We start from the raw sequence: 21,504 nt of genomic DNA on the forward strand, positions 1-21,504 counted from the left end.
TTTTTTTTGAGGCCATACCTTTTGTATTCTTAAGTGGTTTTGAGCCTTTCTGTGTGTTTAGCTCTCTGCTAGCCTTTGGGGATATAATGCTCAATAGGGCATGTGTTGTATCCTCCAAAAGGTTATGGTTAATGAGATGATTCTGTTTGAGAGTGAGGGCATTCAGATGCTATAGGCCTGACTTTGTTAATTTTAAAGAAATTCTTCCACTTCTGGTTGGATATCTCTGTTTACATAGAAAACTATCAGACCCAGAGATACTTTTGGAAAATCAAGAAGCACAACAGTTTTTTTTTTTTTTTTTTAAGTTTCATTCATTCATTCAACAAGCATTGAGGGAGTCTCAACCACATGTTAGGAGCTGGTTTTGGTGCTAGGAAAGGGAATAAGGCAGCCCCAAATCCTTATCTTGTAGTTCATATTCTAGCTGGGGAGGCAGACACCATAAGAAAGAACAAAGTAGTATAAGAAATATCAGGGAGGTGACCTTGGGACAGGTGCAAGCACATTGAAAGGACTTTAGATTGTACTCCGAGATGGGGGAAGTTGGTAATTCTGCTTCATGGTTCTCTCATTTCGTTTTCAGACAAACAGACCTCTCAACCCTTTTCCATTTCTCCAACCACATTGAACACCACTTAGGAGTCCTTCTGACAGTGCACACCCACGCACCATTTCCGAATGCTCACAATTCCATCAGAATCGTGGATGAATGAGTTCACTTCCATGCTCCCTGGGTGCTTCATCTTTAAGATGAACATCCCGACGCCTGTGGGCTGCTGAATGTCAAGGTGAAAACGGATGTGAAAACAGTTGAAGACCAGTGAGGGCCTGAACACTGTTTCTCCTGGAAGCAAAAGAAATTCCTTTAAGAGGCTCTTTCCAGGGCTTAAATAGACACAGGTTTAAAGTGTAGATCCTTGCGCTCTGTGTTCCCACAAAAGAGGTGGGCCTCTGAATCATAGCAGTGTCAGAGTAGGGAGGGCCTGCAAACAATGCATCATTGGGGGTAAGTGACCCTATCAGAGCGTCCCCCCACCCGTCTTGGGGGAAAGACCCTGAACCCCCTGGGAGAGTCCTCTCCTTGTCCACAGGTCCTAGCTGGACCCCAGCAGGTGGATATTAACCCTTGCACTGCTCACCTGCCCTCACATGTAAACCCTGGTTCATGACTGCACACCTGCCATTTTGCATGGGGATGGAGTGGGGGCATGGGGACCAGACAAAGGTCACAAGTCCACAGGGGTGACTCCATGTCACCTAGCTCCCCTTCTGACAATAGTAGTAATAATAATGAGGGCGTTCATAGTGGCAGCTCTAGCTACTGAGCTTTGCTTAGACACTCAGTGCTTCATACATTTTAATTCATCAGATTCTCCCATCAGCCCTATGAGGAGGTACTTTCACTATCCCCTTTTACAGATGAGCAAATCAAGGTTAGACAAGGTACACAGCATGCTTCCAGTAACAGAGCTAGCGTGTGGTAGATCAGGACTTAAACTCACAGCCATCTGGCTCCAGCACCTGAACCCTTGACCACAGCCCTCACAGCCTCATGAGGTGCATGGACAGCAGCGTGATTCAGTGACCCTGGACTCTTACAGAAGCTCATTCCCACACCTGCAGTGGGGTCGTGGGCAATTTACTTACCTTTGAAGCCTCAGTCTCCTTTTCTGTAAAATGGGCAGAATAACCTCACAGGACCAATTGGGATGTTGGTCTGTGTGGAGAACTTAGTGAGACATTTCAACGTCAGCGGTATGCAGCCCAAAGAACCCATTTGATGTACAAATAGTAGGTGGTTCCTTTAGAATTGGGATTGCCCCTCAAGGGGGTTAGGCACTGGCATTGTTTTAATCAACGACTTCAAGCTCTATTGGATTATAACTCCTCCTTATAGGACCGCTGGTATCGTTACTTTGAGTGAAGACTGGATGTTTTGGTTTCAGGTGGCAACCTCAGAATGTTTTCCCAGCAAAGTTAATTAAATGTACCCAACGCTCTCCATGCACCTTCCCCATCTTTCACATAGCCAGGCTTGTAATTTCATGTGCTTTCCCTTGATCTATTTTTATACCATCATATAATAACTTATCTCCTAAATATATCCATCATCCAGGATTTGCATTTATTTTTTTATTAAGTCCCTTGCCTGTCTCCCATAGTTTAATTGGTGTTTATTCCACTGTCTGAGTAGTGGAGGGCATAGAATGACAAGACGTGGGCCCAAATTCTGGACTCTTGTGGCTTGCCTGCTCTGTGACCCGGGGCAATCCCCCCGTTAATCCGGGTCTCATCATGCTCATTTGTAAATGGGAGAGAGACCTACAAGGAAGGGTTGTTGTGTGACTCATAGAAATAAAGGTAGTGTAATGCAGTAGTAACACAAGGGGTGGTCGTGACAAATGGTCCATCTTTGCGTGGGGTAATCGCGTATCACTGAGTCCTCAGCACCATGCATGCAGTGATAGGCAATGCCGTAAAGACAGTAGATGCGTGGTCTGTGGAAGACAACTGGCTGGCTCCCGGCTCTTCCTGGCAGTGCAACTCTGGACACATGATACAACATTGCTATGCTTCAGTTTAGAGATGGAACAGCTATACAGTGAAGATGATAATAGCACCCACCTCCCTGTCTATATTAAGATGCACTCAGTGGTTCTTAACTGGGAGTGATTCTATCTCTAGGAGTCTGGAGATGTTATTGGTGGGGGTGGGATGCTGCTGGCATCTGGTGGGTGGAGGTCAGGGATGAAGGTCATTATCCTACGATGCATAGGACAGCACCCCCATGATATAGAATTATCTAGCCCAAGATGTTAACGGTGCCCAAGTTGAGAAACTCTCATTAACTGAAACAATCCAGGTAAATTTTGACATAGTTATTGGCACACTAAAAGTGTCTCTCTTGAGGAGTAGAATTGGCTATATTTGGAGACAGCCATAGAATATTTTAATGTCAGCCTCAGCACTGGGATGGGAACCTTCAGGCTAATTCCACTGGATGTCCCCTGCATCCACCTGGCTCCATCACAGATCTATTCCCTTGTGCCAAATGTGTGCACAGCAGTCCTGCTTGTCCACTTTCAGCTCTGTGGATAAAAGAACATAGCTCAATTCCTCTTTCAGTCCTTCCCGATGTTTATTACCATGACCTGACCCACAGAACATGCTCTGTTATGGTCAGTAAAGTCAACAGCTGCCTTAGAGGTGGTTGGCAATTTGGTTTTGGAGTTTGGTTGGCAGGTATTATAGAGAGATATAGATGTAGGAGTCATTTGTTCAAGAAAGAGGGCAGAGCTCTTGTAGGAGGTGCGGATGGATGAATGGGGGAGGGAAGTTCATCCTCCAAGGACAACTGGCTTTATCTGGAGATGACCCTCATTCCTCAAAACTCACAGAAAAATACACTTAACCTGAAGAAGGAGCAGAGGTTTCCAGGTCTCCAGAAGACCAAAAGTTCTTCTCTGAGACAGAAGCTGGAAGAGTGATTGTTTGCAGGACCACTCAGGGATAGGTCTGTAAGGGACCACAGGAGTCATCTGGTGTTTCTGCTTCCCCAAGGAGGAAACGGATCCAGCAAAATATGTCTGCAAAATAGATATTCCCACCAGAGCTCATGGGAACATGTCTTATTGAGCATTATATCTTCACAGGCTAGTGGAGAACTTGATACACCGGAGACGCTGAATAGGTTGTAAGTAACCCTATCAGAGCGTCCCCCCACCTGTCTTGGGGGAAAGGCTCTGAAGCCCACTGGGAGAGTCCTCTCCTTGTCCACGGGTCCTAGGTGGACCCCAGCAGGTGGATATTAACCCTTGCACTGCTCACCTGCCCTCACATTTAAACCCTGGTTCATGACTGCACACCTGCCATTTTGCATGGGGATGGAGTGGGGGCATGGGGACCAGACAAAGGTCACAAGTCCACAAGGGTGACTCCATGTCACCTAGCTCCCCTTCTGACAATAGTAGTAATAATAATGAGGGCGTTCATAGTGGCAGCTCTAGCTACTGAGCTTTGCTTAGACACTCAGTGCTTCACACATTTTCACTCATCAGATTCTCCCATCAGCCTTATGAGTAGGTACTTTCACTATCCCCATTTTATAGATGAGCGAATCAAGGTTAGACAAGGTACACAGCATGCTTCCAGTAACAGAGCTAGCATGTGGTAGATCCAGGACTTAAACTCATAGCCATCTGGCTCCAGCACCTAAACCCTTGACCACAGCACGGACAGTAGCATGATTCAGTGATGCTGGACTCCTCCCAGAAGCTCATTCCCACATCTGCAGTGGGGTCGTGAGCAATTTACTTACCTTTTGAAGCCTCAGTCTCCTTGTCTGTAAAATGGGCAGAATAACTTCACAAATGAAACGAGATATTGGCTCACGGCACATGTTGATTCCTTTCCCTCCATAAAAATGCAGCCTGTCCAGAGAACTTAGTGGGACATTTCAATGCCATGTCCCCTGATATCCCACAGTCCAGAGCTCTCTCTGCAGTATGCACAGACCTTTGCCCTGCCTACCCCCTGGGGACACCTGTTGGTTTGCAGACTGGCACCTGTACAGAGGGCCAGCAGAGACCTGGGAAAGAGGCAGACCCCTCCAGATTGGGAGGTGGCAGCTTTCACAAGCAAGGGAACTTCCTAAAGGGGCTTGTCTTGGAAGCCACAAGATGAGTACACCTCTGCATCACATGCCAGGGTCTTCAAAGTTTATACAGAGGACTGAACTAGATTCAGTCGCATATACCACTTAGATATTCTCAACAATGCCTTACTCTCAAGGCTGTGTCCTTGAAAGCAGCTCCCACTGTGGGAATGGTGGACAGAGCAAACATTCCAAGGACAGGGGAGGGGCTGAGAAGCTTTCGATTGCCTGGGCCCAGTTCGCTGGTCAACTGGGGGTCTCTTGATGACCTCCCCCAACAACAGAAAAATGCTGTCTCTTAGTTATTGGCATCCTCCAAGATTGCTTTATCAAAGTGCCTAGACCAAAATTAGCAGGCCATCAACCCATGCTAAACCGAATGCATAATCAGACACAGAGAAAGGAGACATGGATATAGGCATCTGTTTATATTTATATACACACAGAGAGAGTGAAAAGACACTCACCTCATTCTCTTTCCACAAAAGCTCCTGAAAATCTGCCTCTGGGGACTCTTCTGTGGCCCTCCGGATGACGCACAGGGACACCCAGGGGCGGGAGGGACCTCCGTGGCGCCACCTTCTGGCCAGATTCCGGAACTTCCTCCGGCCCCCATGTCCTGCCCATTCTTCCAGCCCTCCTTGGCTTTCTTTTCCCTGGAACCGGCTCCTCTTGTCATGGCCAGTGGGCGCCCATGGCCACGCTGCTTCCCTGTGTCCTGGCTCCCTGACGTGTCTGCGGAGGATGCTTGCTTAGAATAATGGCAGAGTGGAAAGAACCTAAAATCTGGAGTCAGGGAACCAGGATGTGAACCCCAGACCCTCCTACTGTCGTCCCAGTGTCCTCCAACTCTCTGAGCCTCAGTTTCCTTCTTCATACCATGGACAGTGTGACCCCTCTTCTGCTCATGGAAATCAAACAGGATAATGCCTGCTGGACTGCGTCACATCAAGTGTGGTACCGACACCAGATATTATTAGTGCCTCGCCAGGGAGATGAAAGGCTCCGTGAGAGCAGGGGCGGTGCCTTCCAGGTCTTCCTTAGGCCCCTGCAGTGCCCGCCACAGGGCTGGACACGTGAATATGTGCGTCATGAATCTGTAGTCAAACGAGTCTAAATGTAAGAAAAAGATGAACATGACACAGATGCCTTGCTCCTTTGTGCTCCATCCTGTTTTTCTCCTCATTCCCATTTCATTACTTTTATTTCTCATTGCTTTATGAAAGAGGGAGGGGGTAAATACGTGACTTGAAATGAACACAGGAGAGACAGAAAAGTCAGAGGCAGATAGGTACAGAGGTGAGGCACACTCTGACCCACACACACTGGAGCGCTTCTTAAAACAGCGGACGGGTGAAGAGAGAAGGCGAGCAGGGTGGGGGGCTGCTGACATAAGGAGGTGGGTGGGCGGGCGAGAGGGGGTTCATAAGGGTTCAAGGAGGCTGTGTGACAAGCAAAGTGACCGAGGTATGATAAAATACCACCTCTGCCAACCACTTGTTCCTGACGATCAGAAGCTGTCCTAACCAGGAGCGGGAGGAAGTTCCCCTCGGCAGCAAGGCGGGCCCAGCTCTTAGGCACTGCCTGTGTTTCTGGGCTGTTCTTGTCGCCGCCAGCTCACCTATGGCCCAGGGGCGCCGATAAAGTTGTCGTTGAAAGCCTGTCTGTGGCGGGTTGACTTCGGGGCCCTCTGCGCATTTGTCCTCCTGTGTAAAGCAGTTGGCTCTGGGGGTTGGGAGAAAATGAACAGTGATGGGTTCTCTCTCCTCCTTCGTTCCCAGGGAGAGAGGAGCAGCGACAGGCTCCGGCAAGAGGACACAGGGAGAGAGAAACACGCAATAAAGAGTATTTAGAGAGGGCAAACATAATACGGAGGATGGACAGGGAGTGGGGGTGTGTGTTGGGGGGGGCTTTCACACCCTGTGGAGAAAGGAAATGACATAACATTAAATCAGGAGCCAGCGTCTCAGGGTCCTGGGTACCTTCTTTTACTCATGGGGCAGCTTTGAACCAGACCTGCTTTGTTTCATATGAGAGGGGACTTTTGTGTCTTTAACCAGAGGGCCTGGATAGGTCGGGTGTGCTCCCAGAGTCTCTGCTCAGCCTACCCGGACGGGTCAGGGCTTAGGTAACTAAGGGACTAGGGGTAGGTGTGTCTCATGGAAAGCAAACACAGTAAGAGAAAGGAGCCACTGATTCACTACTAAGGGGGTGAGTATTCATATTACAAACCAATTTTTGGCTATCAAAAAATTGATTGAGGGTAAGGAAGAGTTTGGAGGCCCTCCTGTGATTGTCTTCCTTATTTCACACTGGCAAGCATTTATTAAGCACCTACTGTTTCAGTTATTTCTTTATGACATCATTATCCCATCAGATTAGGAAAGCAGAGAAAAGCTTATATGGGAAATGTCAAGGTCAGCTGTCCATTTGGGCGGGGTAGTGAAGATGGAATAACCCGTTCATCAGGTAGGTAAGCAGTACTCCCTTCACACCTGACCTCAGCTTCTACCAGCACCATTTTATTTTATTTTATTTTTTTGGTAGTCTATGAAGAAGGGAGAAGAACCTAGTCAACAGCCTCCAAAAGTTTTGCATCCAATGACCCTAGCCGAGGTTCTCCAGGTGCGCAGTCCCATGCTGAATCCACCGGCTCTGTTTCCCGTGTGGGGGAAACAGTGGACAGGGTTGGGGGGTACGCGGGGCCCCTCACCTCCCTCAGGAACTGGTTTCAGGACAGAGCACGGGTTTCTCAGGGTCGGAAGAGGGTCTCCATTCTTGCATCTCAGAGAAGCAGCCTCAGTCTCAGAGGTAAGGGAATTCTCACATCACAGAGGACCTTCCGAGCCCCCAGGCTGGGGTACAGCCTCTGACAAGCCAAGCAGGGTGTCTGCCCCTGGGGGTGGGGGTGTGAGTGGAAGGGGGCCCTTTGTTCCAGGGGGAGTCATAGATAATTCACAAGGAGATGAGATGAATTTCAAAAAATGATTAGTACTGAGAAAAAGGAAACAAGTGGTGGGTTTGTGACGGGGGTGGAGGGTGGAGACAGGGAGGCCAGCCAAGTCCTCTCTGAGCAGGTGACATATGAGAAGAAGCCAGCCATGGCGGAAACCTTTCCAGGCAGAGGGAAATGCCAGAAAACTCCAGAAAATGGCTTGGCATGCCTGATAGATAGGAGGAGCTCCTGGAACATGGCTGATTGTGGTGGGGTTCCCATTCTGCCCTCCATAATCCCAGAAAGGAAGAGAGCCTTCCCCACCCCGAGAGATTCTGATTCGGGGGGAGGAGCTGGTGGAGAGAGGATGGAGGAGGTCCCTGCATGTTTAACAAGTGTTGGGTGATTGGGATTCACCTGACCCTGTCATCATGCTGCTCTAGCAGATGGTGACGTGGGGTTAATGACCAGAATCCCAGATTCTAACTCATTTTTATCCCATTAACAAGGCATTTATGATTTGGTCAAGGATCGTGTCAAATTGTTGTGGCATAGAAAGCTGGTGCAGGAGGAGGCCTCGGCAATAATTTAGCCCAAACAAGGAAACAGTGCAGAGATGTTACATGGTTTTCCAAAGGCCACACAGCAAGTTAAGTCTATCCCAGAGCTCATATCAGTTGGCAGCTGAACCCCAAAAGTCCTCTCTGTGTGGACCGGCTTCTGTAGTTTTCTCCTGGAAGAAAAAATAAAACCACTAGAAATAAAATCTCAACAAGCCACACACTGAATGCCCACCTTTGCTTCCTGCCCCTCCCTGGTACACCCTTTGTGACAATATGCTAAACGTACACCGAGGCACCAAAATAGGATTAACAGTTGTATGAGGCATTTATTTATAAATCAGCCAACAACAGGACACACTATGGTTTACAATAGTTGATCTTTAACCTTTCTTTAGGGCAATGACAAGTCAGGAGAAAAGTATACTGAGGCCCCTCCAAGTTTGAAATAATAATGCCATGTGTAGATTAGAAAAGAATGTATCTTTTTTTTTTTTTTGATTAGGGAGTGATGGTAACAGTAACGCGTACCTAGCACATGTTACATAGGAAATTAGCATTTGGAGCCCATTGTAGATCTCAGCTTCCTGGCCCTCCTACCTGTCACCATTTGCAGGAGGCGGCAGGCTGCCCTTTGTGTCCTCACCCTCCCTGGGCTGCAGGCTCTGGGCCAACCTCAGAGTCCCCAGGGTGGGAAGAAGGTCCCTCTTGTTACATCTCAGAAAAGCAACATCAGTATCAGAGAAAGTGCATTCATCCATACTTTCATTTATTCATTCATAAGTGAATACATTTACCAGAGCAAAAATCTCAGCACATTGTCTAAGTGGGGAGTTAAGTTGCCTGATTTGCAAATGAATTTATCTGGAAATTTCCTTAATGTTTAGTCATGCACTTAATATTTTGCTTTCATAAAAAAAAAATAAAAAAACACAATTACACAAAAATTAGGGCAGAGCCTGAACATTTGGGCCAAATAGACCCAATCTAAATCCAGTTCCCACACCCCCCATACGTACCCACCATGCCAACGGATTAGGTGCTGAGAATCAGATCGAAGAGGAAAATGTTTAACCAGTGGAATACCACAAAAACATTTTTAAAGATCCTGGAATATCTGATGTTTGTATATAAGCCATACTGCTAATTGCAAATGAGTCTTATCTAATAAAAAGGGTCCTTAAGAAGAGCTGTGTAGAAACATTTTATTTGCCATCAGGTTGAACTGCTATATTTGGCAGGAAACCGGCATATATATTAGGATTCTTGGAAAGACTGACAAGTACAGGTTTCTGATAACTTAAGATCAATTTGCCTTCAAGCCCCTTCCTGGGGCTCCCTGCTCAGCCCCACACGTCACAGGCTGGTCGCTGCAGAGCTGTCCCTGTTCTCCTCCCACATGTCAGTAAAATGGGCTCATGACATTGATGATATAATGTTAACATGTAAAGACTTGTCTCTGGGGTACCCTGCAGACTATGCCTCAAGGGAGAGAATGGGGGGATGAACCTACAGAAATTCAAGGTCCAGGCACCATGTAAAATTTTGGGGAGTCATTTGGTCAGGTAAGACTCGAGTTGTGTCAGAAGCTGTGGTTGGTAAGGTGCAAGATTACCCAGCCCCTAAGAATATGAAGGAGGTGCAAGCCTTTTTAGGCATTTGGGGGTTTGGAAGGACTTTTGTTCCTCACCTGGCACAGCACCTCCATCCCTTATGGGCATGTGTGGGACAGGGGGTAGGAGAAAGCAAGAATGTTAGTGAAGCCAATTACTAAAGTCCGGGCATCTCCCAAGCAGGGCTACCTTTTGAGCTAGACAGGTCTATGATTCCAGAAGGGAGGGGTGGAGCACTGCGGCAGAGAGCGCAGAAGGAGAAAATACCCCTAAGATTCGGGTCCCAGCTCTGGAAGGGGGCAGAAACTTGATAGGGCCCCATGGAGCACCAGCTTTGAGCAGTGTGCACGGTGATCCTCCAGGTGGAGCCTCTCACTAAGGAACAGCATATCATGGTAAGAGCTCCCCCTTCTATCAGGGGATGGGCTGAGAGCATGTTCTATCCACTCCCTTCAACCAAGTTCAAACCCCCACTGTGACCAGGGGGCCATGCCTATTTGCAGCAGAGGGGCAGCCTGTCGACCAGCCCACAGTTTCTAGAACTGTGGGTGCCACTAGGCCCTGTAGAGTGCCTAGATCCTCCAGATGCCAATCTCTCAGTTCCTGTAGTGGTCCCCGTGGCCTGTAAGAAGGGAGCAGGTTGAAGTTCCTGCTGATGCCTGGAAACAGTGGGCTGAACTCAGGGTGGTTTGCTTGTGATCACTCGTGAGTCCTGGCCATTGGCCCTTTGCACCGACTGACCGTGGACTATTCTAAATGGATTAGCCTAATGGCTTGGACAAGGAGAAGCTGAGAGGTGGATGATCATGAACAAGCCCTCATGAGGTCAGTAAAGGTGGAATGACATCTGGGTTCACCTGCAAGAGCCTGAGGCAATCCTGACTTCCACCTCCCAGCTCACAGTGCTCGGACACCTGGTGCCAATCAGGATGCTGCTTCCCTAGCCCAGGTACAAGCCCTAGCAGCCGACCCTTCAGTTGATGCAGCTGATTAGGGGCATAGGAAGAGTGGCCACTGTAGCTCCCAGGTGGGCTGACATCTTACCAAGGATGCTGGATTGCCCTTGAAATACTGTGACTTGGTTAATGCAGTGCCCACATGTTCTGTGTGTTCTAAACAATGCCCGGGGCTCCAGCCAAAGGGGTCTGGAGCCATCTACCAGAGTTTCCAGCTGGTGAGGGATGAGAAAATTGCTTCTACTGGCTCTCTCCCTCTGCATGAGGATTCTGAATATGCCTGGTTTGTGTTGACACTTGGCCTAACCTGAACCTTCTCTTACCGCCACGAAAACCAGGCTGCCACCATCAGAGGATTAGAGAAGCTGAGTACCATGTATGGATGCCTGTGCCCAATACACTGTCATCAGGGGTCACATTCCAAAGGTCATAATGTGGAAGACTGGACCCAGGAACAGGATCTAAAGCAAGTTTCAGCTCTCCTAAAACCTGCAAGCAGCCAGCATAGTGGAAAGAAAAAAACAGTACTAAAGCAGTGGACTACATTACTAACAAGTAAAACCACTGTGGCCAGGAGACCTGAAGTATAGTCCCAGGCTTTCATACATTTTGTTGAATGATTAACAAGTAGGGTCTGTTGTTCCATATCCACAATGGGGACCCTTACTGAGACACCCAATGCCATAAGGTATGGAAGTTTCTGGAAATAGCCTGGACTCTTCTCATGGATCAATGTACTATGCTGCTGAAAACACCAAGTCCCATCATGCCCGGGAGAGGGATTATCTACTGGAATTTGCAATAAGACATCCCACCAGGATGGGTGAATTGCTTTACACCCTCTGGTGATGGGGAGCTACTCACATCTCCGTAGGGATCCTGCCATCCCGATGCCAGCTGAACCTGTTGAGAACATTCTACCTGGAATGGAATGGGCACTATCGAGAGGGGACAACGTGGGGGTCTTGGTCTGGCATATCCCGCCCTCAGTCCATCTCCTCACACCTCCTCCCCTCCTACGTCCCTTGCCAACACGGGTGGTACAAGCAGCCACACGACGTCCCTCAAGCCGCCAACCTCCCTCTCCTCAAGGCCAAGTGCGCACGTTCTCTTTCCCACTGGTACAATCATTTGGCCACTGTCTTTGTCTCCTCCACTGGCCTGGAAGAGAGCACACGCAGAAGCCCTTACTAAATTCACCCAGCAGGGCTTAAGTGGGAACCGGCAAAGCCTGTCTCCACCCAATGCTGAAATGTCTATTGGAAAAAGCTGTCCTCCAAAATAAGATGGCCTTGGCCATTACTGCCTCGCAAGGAGGCCCCAGTGCCATCATCCAAACAGAATGTTGTTGCTCATACCTGATGAGTCTGCTGATGTCTCATCTTTATTAAATCATATGAGGACAGAGGTGAGCGTCCTGGGGGATCTGATCCCCAACTAGGGGACTTCATAAATCAGTGGTGCAGATCACAGGGCTCTTCAGGGAAAAAAAGTGATTTTGGGGATAATTATCTTAATTTGTGTTTTCTCTTGCATGTGCTTATACTGTTGCTGTGGTATCCAGCTCAATGCAGCTGGTTAGCTGCCCCAAATGAGCCACCTCCACGCAGGTGAAACTCCTTGCTGACTGCTCAGGCACACGGTGGAGGAGGGGCCCGTGCGGTTAGAAGAACCCGTCACGAGGGGTGAAATTTTGGAAGGGATGATTGAGAGGACGTGACCGCTGCTTAACCCCGAGCCTGACCCAGGGCAATCAGAGGCTCCTCACCCCCTCCCCTGTCCTTGCAATGTGCATTCCGCTTGCCTTCCCCATCCTAGAAGGTGCCCAAGGACACAGCTTTGAGGGAGCGAGGTATTGTAAAGATGGTATATGTGACTGAATCCAGTGAAGCCTCTACATAAACATTTAAGGTTCTGGCAAGCGGGCGTGGAGATGTATACGACTTGCAAAGCTCAAGACAAGCCTCGTTAGTTAGTTAAATTCCCTTACTAATACAACCTACCACCTACTACTCCGGAGAGGTCTGCCTCTTTCTTGATCTCTCCTCGCCCTTTGTGTCCAGGGGCCAGTCTGCAAACCAACACCGCCTCTGCCTGCATTGAACCCTGCGTTATCAAGGGTAAGAAATGTGTCTTATTCCTCTTTGTTTCTCCAAAACCAACACAGTGTCTGGTGCAGTTGGTACGTGGTGAGTGTGTGAGTGTGTGTGTGTGTGTGTGTGTGTAAGGGGAAGTGGGATAGAAATGCTTGTCCCCTTCCTACATGTGGGAAGGAGTGTTTGGATCTGCTTTCTGAGCCTGTGTTTCAGAGGCAAGCATGCCTGAGTTCAAGGCCCAGCTCTGGCACTTAATAGCTGTGTAACCTGGTGAGGGCACCTCACTTCTGTGAGTTTCTTATCTGTATAATAGAGGTAAACAACAACAACACACACCTGTCAAGATGGCAGGAAGGGTGAAGGGAGATAAGACAGCCTCACACAGGCCTTGACAGAGGATAGAGTCTTATTTTTGGCCCCCTTGTTTTGCAAACCCTCTGCCTATCTAGACGCCGGGGTCTGGGACCTCTGAGACGGCACACATGTGAGGTGGGCTAGCCTCTCCCATTTGTGCTTCCTTGCAATGCTTCTGTGCTCCGAGCTCCCAGGATCAATACACTGCTAATTCAATGCCACATGTTTATTGCCTCAGAGAGCATTCTGACACTGCTCTGTTTGGATCTGGGTTAGCAAGAGGGCAGATGTGATAGAGAAATATTACGAAGCAGATACAAACCAGGAGGGACATTCCCGAGGCTGCTTTCTTCTCAAATGCCTTCCAAGGAGTATTTAAGCTTGGCCTGCCCTGGGGACACCAGGTTGGCTCAACAGGGCGCCTTCGTGTGGCTCTGCCCCAGCTTGGCTGTGTGCATTGGGTTGGCCACTGGAACTTTCTGTTCCTTTCCTCCTGATGGGATTTAGCATCACCAGTTGTATAAGGTTCCAGCCATTTGATCCCTGGCACCCAGGCAAGTCACACCCACCTGCTAGCAGGGGCTGACTTCCAGGGGATTTTCAGGAAAAGGAGGTAGGTGGCTGAAACCCCAATCCTTTGCTCCCACCTCTATCTCCAGCTGTGCTTCCATCTGGCAAACCCTGGGGCAGAACACACACACACACAAACACAGCCCAAAGGGAATGCAGCCAGCCCTACCTGGAACCCCAGCTGTCTTTCTTCTTCAGATACAGAACCTTGAGACAGCAGTTCCGGGGAGGGGGGGGGGTCTACTTGTTGCTCTTTCTCTGGGTCTCCAAGGGGCGCCTGGCTCTTCCACCTGAGGAGGGGCTCCTTCCTCCCCGGAATGTTCCCTTCCCACTCTGCTGGCCAGCGGCAGAACGCACTATGGTTTTAGATTGCTCCTTACCTTCCCCACATTCCGCATCTCCCCGCTGGAGACCCCAGGCTGAGTGTGACCTGGGAGCAGAATTCCGGCAAAGGAATGTTTGTGCCTCCCTGCATCCACGGGGAGGGGTGTCACGTCCTCACTCCCAGGGCCAGTTCCCCACCTTCCCCGAGTGGCCCCCATTAGCTCCCTCCGAAAATGGCCAAAAAGAAACTTTCACCGGGTCCCCGCCAGCCCCACCCCCACCTCCCGCCCCGCCCCCCTTCCCACCCCCGCAGCTCGGGGTGGGGGGCGGGGGAGGGGAGGAGGCCGGCTCGCTCGGCGCCCTCTGGGTCTCGCCTTACTTCCGGGAGGCGGGGTAGGGGGGGAAGGCGAGGCCCGTGGAGCCCCCGCGTCCTGCCAGCCTCCGGGTCCGCGCCTCTACGCGGACGCGCGCTGCCTCCTCTCCGGGCGCTGGCCGCGGCTCGCCGGCATTTGGAATTCCGCCCGAGAGAGGGGGCCTGGAGGAGGCGGCGAGGAGGGCCGGCGGCCGGCGGCGAGAAGCGGAATCCGGGGTCCAGAGCGGCGCCGGGGAGCCGAGCGGAGCGGAGCATCGGCGGCTTGGGAGGCTCCGCGCTGCACCCGCCCGCAGTGCATCAGCGTGGCCGCGCGACATCCCCGGGATGCTCAACGCGGGGCATTATGCACCGGTTAACAGGCTCCGGGCTACCAAGCGACTTGTTTGAAGCATTTTCTCCCTCGCTCTCGCTTTTAATCTTGTCTCTAGTGGCGTGTGTAGGGGGGAGGACTTTATTTCCATTGGCTAAGCTCTCCCTTCCCACCCACATCTCTTCCACATCACCTTGGTGTCTCCCTAAATAAAACCAGCCCTCCTTATCGCCTGGAAAAAATCAGGAGCTAGAGTTTGAATGGATTTATATAAACACTCACCCCTGGCAGCGTGCGGTTGGGCTCCCAGGATAAACTCAAGGCGCCTGGCCTGATGGTTGCCTTGCCGTGTTCTCTCCCTTGAACGTCAAGGTTTGAGCGGAGCCCGAGGACTGGGAACTCTTCCCTGAAATTGGATCATCCTGAAGCCAGTTGCGGAACTGCACAGGGTCCCCATGGACCTCAAGGAGAGCCCCAGCGAGGGCAGCCTGCAGCCCTCGAGCATCCATATCTTCGCCAACACTTCCACCCTGCACGGCATCCGCCACATCTTCGTGTATGGGCCGATGACCATCCGGCGTGTGCTCTGGGCCGTGGCCTTCGTGGGCTCCCTGGGCTTGCTGCTGGTGGAGAGCTCCGAGAGGGTGTCCTACTACCTCTCCTACCAGCACGTCACCAAGGTGGATGAGGTGGTGGCCCAGAGCCTGGTCTTCCCAGCTGTGACCCTCTGCAACCTCAATGGCTTCCGGTTCTCCAGGCTGACCACCAATGACCTGTACCACGCTGGGGAGCTGCTGGCCCTGCTCGATGTCAACCTGCAGATCCCAGACCCGCACCTGGCCGACCCCACGGTGCTGGAGGCCCTGCGGCAGAAGGCCAACTTCAAACACTACAAACCCAAGCAGTTCAGCATGCTGGAGTTTCTGCATCGCGTGGGCCACGACCTGAAGGATATGATGCTCTACTGCAAGTTCAAAGGGCAGGAGTGCGGCCACCAGGACTTCACCACGGTGAGTACTTGGCTTTCAGCTCACTCTTGCGCTTGGTTCTCTTGAGAAGTGCCACGCCGGGGGGGGGGGGGTGTCTCTCTGTGCTTTGGAGCAGGAGAGAGAGTGTGGTGTCTGAGTTGAAGGCCAAGGGGGCAGTTGGCCGGAGTTGTTGGAAGTGGTCGGAGAAGTCTGCTTGCTGGCATGGGGCACGGTTGTCTGGTCAGATGTGGAGGGTGAGCGGGGGGCCTGCGGTGGGGGATTGCTCCCCCAGATGTGCTGAGCTGGCTTCCTCCCAACCAGAGGGAGGAGGCCTGAGCTGTCTGTTGTCCAGGGCACTTGGTATCTGAGCTGTGTGATTGGAACAGCTTGTCATTGACGAGGTGGCATTTTTTTTTCTCTCTCTCTCTTTCTCTGCTCGGAAGTGGCATCAGGCACTGCATCCTGTGGGCTGGGCTGGAGCTAAAGCTGCCAGAGAAGGGGGTGTGGGGCCCCAGACAGCCTGGGTGGTTCCAGTGGCTTTGGGAGCTTGCTGGAGCAGGTGATGCTGCACAGAGTTGGAAGTCTCGGTGTTTCCTTTCCTTGTGTGGATTCCGAGCTCCGTGTGGGGAGCGGAGAAGCTGGGGGACCCCGGGTCTCCATCTGGTTTGCTGGCAGGTCAGAAGCAAAGAGATGTCCAGGGTGCTTGGGCCCAACAAGAGCGTGTTAAGTGGAGGCCCGTGTGTAGGAGGATGGTCAGTGAGGTGCCCGTGAGGGTGAGGCGGTCCAGGCTGGCTTGTCTGGGAGCTTCAGCTTGAAACTCAAAGGCTCGGTTTGCTGTCTGTGCAGTCGCTTACCAACGTGGTTGCGAGAGGAGGGGTGTGGGGAGGGGGCAAGCAGCTGTGGGATTGGAAAGCCTGGAGGAGGAGTGTGGAGCTGAGTAAAAACGAAAGGCGGAGGGGGATGTGGCTCACGTTCAGGATGGGGCTTCCTAGAGGGGCAGAGAAGGGATGGGAGGAGACCCGTCGCTGCCAGGGTTCTCTGCCCAATTAGTGGACTGCTAGGCATAACTCGGCATAAGGGTGACCTGCGACTGCAGCTGCAAGACCCCTCCTTGCTTCCAGGCAAGTCTGGGGCATCGGGGGCCGTGGGACCGTCTGGAAGCCCAGGGTGGCTGCTTCTCTCATAGCTGCCTTAGGGAGGACCCAGAGCTTTGGAGTCTCAGAGCCATGAGCCAAATGGCCATGGTAGGTTCTGGATGGCAGGTGCAGCAGTTGCAAAGGAACTGGACTCTGTCATGAGCACTTGTCTGGGCCCTCTGCCTAATTGAGACCTGCCCCGCCTTGCTGATAGTGTCTCCATTCCCCACCCACTCTCAGATCCACTGCCTGCCGGCCCCTTGCTCTGAGTTTCTGTTAATGCCACAGCCAGGCTCTGCCTGCAGCCCCTGTGCTAGCAGTTGGCTGCCTGTGATTCTGGAAAAGCCCAGAGTGCTGGGGAGGAAGCGGCATCTCCCCTTGCATCCCATAGAGCTCTGTTTCCTGGGGGAGCTGTTTTTACTCTCTGTTTCAAACACTGTGAGGGAGAGCACAACAAAATCAGTGGTAGTGTATTTATACTAAAGAGGAAGAGGGTCTGAGCTGGGGGAAGGGACCAGCCATACTGGAAGCCCTTCTAAATGGAGCAAACAGGACCCTAAAACATGTCATGCACAAATGATGTCTTAGGTGGCTTGAGAGAGAAGGGGACAGTACCTCATTCCTGAAGGCTGAGACCATCCCTGTCTCCCACCCGTGCTTTCTAGTGCCGTGGTAACGCTCAGCTTCACCACTGCACCTTGCAGCTCGAAAATGCGCTCAGCTGTTCCTCTGTCTGCCTGAACACACACGGATCACACACAGAGAGAAACTGACGTCGGTAGCAGACCCCGGGCCAGGTTCTCAAGCATCCTCATAACTGCGTATCCAACTAGTGATTTCCTCTCAATTCATGATCAGGTTCCATTTCCAAGGAAAGGTTCTTTGACCCATGGATGCTGTTTTGCACTTGGCCCATCATTTGAGTTACTGGAGTCCCAAGAGGCCAAAGATCAGGCCTTCAAGCCTTACCTGGGCCTTTGACCTCTCCAGGATGTCTCTCAAATAGTAATGTTGCTTGTGGATATGGTTTATTACATAGTGAGTGGCATGTCATTATCTGCCATCCTCACCAAATCCAGGACTGATCTGGCTGTGTGTTCCCCCTTGGACTAACCTCAATGTATGACCTCCCCCAGCACTGAAAAGGGGGTGAGCCTCAGGGCTGGATCCCCAAGCTGTTCGGGAAGTGTCAAAAAGGGCTCCCAGTCCAGGAATTCCGGAGGAGACCCCAGGTGAATGGCTGATCTTTCTCACCCTTTGATCGCAGTGGGAAGCCATGCTGAGCCTCTATGAGAGGCGATGTGGCACCAGGTTTGTTCCAAGACCTTGCAGTGTGGGGTAGTCCTTCCCATGCCCCCTTGGTACACCTGTCCCTTTTGGCCTGGGGTATAGTGTGCTGATTCTGAGGCTCTGGCACTCACAAGAGGGCAGAGAACCTCACAGGTAGTTAAGGGAGAAGTCTAGTTCACTGGCATTCTGGCTCATTCATTCTCTCTGCTGCTCATCCCTTTCCATTTGGCTTATTTGTTAGGCCCTGCCTGGGTTTGTCCTATGCTGGGTGGCTTCTTGCTTTAGATGCTATGGCTGACGTATTAGAGAAGTATGGGGGAGGGGTGGTCCCAGGTGGATCGCTTTTTCTGTTTTTCTTTTTCCATGAAGCATACCTAGTGCTATCTCCAGGGTTAATGCTTTTGCATAAGCTTTCTTATTCCAAGTTCTTAGCTGGTGTGCAATGAAGTGCATAATACCCTTTAATTGGTGAATGAGCCATGATTCTAGCAGAGGGAAAGGCTGTTTGTGGAGGTTGAAAGTCCCAGGAAGCCAGGTGTGGAGTTCGGACTGTCGTGTAAGCAGGAGTGCTCCATGCTGATGCAGGTACACTCCTAGCCCTCCCCTGGGATGATCTGAATGCAGATAGGCACGTGTTCGTCCTTCCAGGGAGAGCAGAACAGGGCTTGGTTCCATACTGCCTGCTTGGGGGAGATTGCCCCACTGACCTCCAGTGCACGGATGGATGGAGGTCTGGATGGGGTGTCTCTGGCTGTGATGGTGGATGATCTAAGGTTACGATTAAGAGCCACTTCTTGGCTTCAATGAGTTTGAATCCCACCTCCATCATTTCCTAGCTTATTCCCTAGGCTTTGATTTGGTGATGTAACATCTCCTATTAATACGTGACTTTCTAACTCACAGGGTTATTGGGAGGAGGAACCGTGTGAGACACTATATGTGAATGTCCTTTGTACTTTGTGACAACTGTGCAGGTGGGGGGCTTTCTCCGTGTCAGGAGGAAGGTTATTATTGTCCACTGCACCTTCCCTGTTTGCAGCCCTCCTTAGGAATCCGGTAATGAGTCATGCTGTGAGGATGAACCTGGGGGGTGGGGCTGCTGCTTTCTCTGTTTGGAGCCCAGGGTTAAAGCCCAGGTGGGATTTCTTAGAGTGGAGGTCAGAGCTGGGTTCAATAGCTAACTATTGCTGACAGGGGGCAACTCCATTGTTTGTGACTAGCACGTGACTATTTCACGTTGTTTCTCTGCTCATCACATTGGGGTTCATCTGCCTCCAAGTTCAGGAATGCAAATGATCCTTCAGTTGGCACTTTTAACTCGATTTCCATAGTTGTGTGTGTTTGGGCTTTAAACTTGAGATTTCTGGGTCTCCTGGGTGGCTCAGTCGGTTAAGCATCTGCCTTCGGCTCAGATCATGATCCCAGGGTCCTGGGATTGAGCCCCGCATCGGACTCCCTGCTCAGCGGGGAGTCTGCTTCTCCCTCTGCCTTTCCCCTTGGCTTGTGCTCTCTCTCTCTCAAATAAATCTTTTTTTTTTTTAAAGATTTTATTTATTTGACTGAGAGAGCACAAGCAGGTGAGTGGCAGGCAGAGGGAGAGGGAGAAGCAGACTCCCCGCCGAGCAGGGAGCCCGACGCGGGACTCGATCCCAGGATCCCAAGATCACGACCCGAGCCGAAGGCAGACGCTCAACGACTGAGTCACCCAGGCGCCCCTAAATAAAATCTTTAAAAAAAACTTGAGATTTCTTCGGAAAGGCATTTCTTTCTTTTCTTATTGAAAGAGAGTTCTCTCCACAATGAGATCTTGTTAGAGGCACATCTATGGATCTTATTCATCTGTATCACATGGCGTTACAAAGATGTAGAGGTGAGGGTTTTAGGAAGCTCACATGCTTGGAATTCTTGCCCAAGGCTGGTGGGTCCACAGCTAACCTCTCAGTATTTCTTGTTACACAAAGAGCAGGTGCGTGAAAACTGGGGGCTTTGGGGAGAGAGCTGAGTTGGAATTCTACCTGTACCCCGATTCGCTGTGTAATCATAGGCAGGTTTCTTAGCTTCACTTTCCCCATTTTAAGAATCAAAACAGTAATACCCGCCACTCGGAGTTGAACTGATCCAGGGCGGTAGAGTGTGCCAAGAGGCCAAGCGTGGCAGAGGCCTGGTACACACAGCGCGAGCTGCTTGCTCTCCGGTGTGGCCCACGGGAGTGTTGACTGGGCCTGCGCTAGATGCTGGCTCTCTTGACGCCAGGCCAGTGTTCTTCCCACTGTTCCTTACTGTGACTCACCACCAGCTTTAGAGCACAGGCAACTGCTGTGCTCATGGGCTTCTTCATTCTCACAATGCTTAGACTTCCACTTTCCCCCAGGCTTTGGTTCCTATCAGTTCTGTGGCCTGAACATCCTCTCCTTCCCCATCCTCTGGGCTTCCACGTTGCAGCTCATGCTACCAACCTCCCCCCAGGAAGCTCATGTTGCCCCAGCCCCTGCGAGGAGCTGAGTGACCTGCACGCGAGGCCCAGAGCTTTTATTACAGTGTGTCATGTTACTGCACGCACGGTCGTCCCTCTGTCCACCCAAGAGAACACCTGCTCGGCAGCAGTTACAACGCCCGATCAGGGCCTTGCCATTGGAGAGCTCACCGCTCCTTTCCCATCCCCTCTAGATGGAGGGCCAGTTGAGAGCAAGCATCTCGCTCATCAAATGGGTTCTCTGCACACACGATGCTGAATACAGGCCTGCAGTTGTTGATTACAAGTTGCTTTCTGTTTCCTGAACTGACCCAGAATCCTTTGTTCGTGGGCTCTTCTGACTTACTTTTGGCTTTTCTCCCCTCTCTCTCCATGCTTATTTCTTTAAATCCGACGCCTCCTTTAAAATCCAGCTCTAATATCTCCGTAGCCTCTTCCAGGAAACCATTGCCAACCCATCTCCTCCATGACAGTAATCCAAATGAATTTCTTCCTCCTCTGTCTTTGAAAGAGCATTTTGGCTCCCTCCTCTGTCAGAGCACTCACTGTGCTTTTCCTAGCCTTAGACTCATGAAGTGTTTATGCTAGAAGAACCCTCAGAGGTGATTTGATTTAATACCTGAATTCTTTAACCCCGGATAATTTTTATACACTGCCTATTTCTGTCTCTCCTCCCTGTAAGACATGATGTCTTTCCTGACCTTATATTCTCAGGGCTTAGAACTGCTTGGCACATGGTAAGCTCTCAAACTGTGTCTTCCAAGTGTATTAAGTGGGCTTGAAGCTACTGGAAGGTAAGGTGACACTCTGGCTGATATAAAGGGAGATAACAATGTTTCAGCCTCCTTCTCCAGCGTAGGTATCTGGGATCCCACCTGCACTGGGATGA

The 21,504-nt window shown here is 50.8% G+C and overlaps 1 protein-coding gene across 1 annotated transcript; it reads left to right on the forward strand.

The window, feature by feature from the left end:
• The first annotated feature begins 12,748 nt into the window (after positions 1–12,748).
• LOC145717379 (acid-sensing ion channel 2-like) lies at positions 12,749–16,519 on the forward strand. Its single transcript, XM_081805374.1, has 2 exons — positions 12,749–12,841; positions 15,121–16,519. Exon 2 carries the CDS (start codon positions 15,204–15,206, stop codon positions 15,801–15,803), a length of 600 nt encoding a protein of 199 aa, XP_081661500.1. The 5' UTR covers positions 12,749–12,841; positions 15,121–15,203; the 3' UTR covers positions 15,804–16,519.
• The last annotated feature ends 4,985 nt before the right edge of the window (positions 16,520–21,504 follow it).

This window comes from Leptonychotes weddellii, chromosome 15 (assembly GCF_054177405.1).
Source record: "Leptonychotes weddellii isolate Sample4059 chromosome 15, ASM5417740v2, whole genome shotgun sequence".
NCBI classification, from domain to species: Eukaryota; Metazoa; Chordata; class Mammalia; order Carnivora; family Phocidae; genus Leptonychotes; species Leptonychotes weddellii.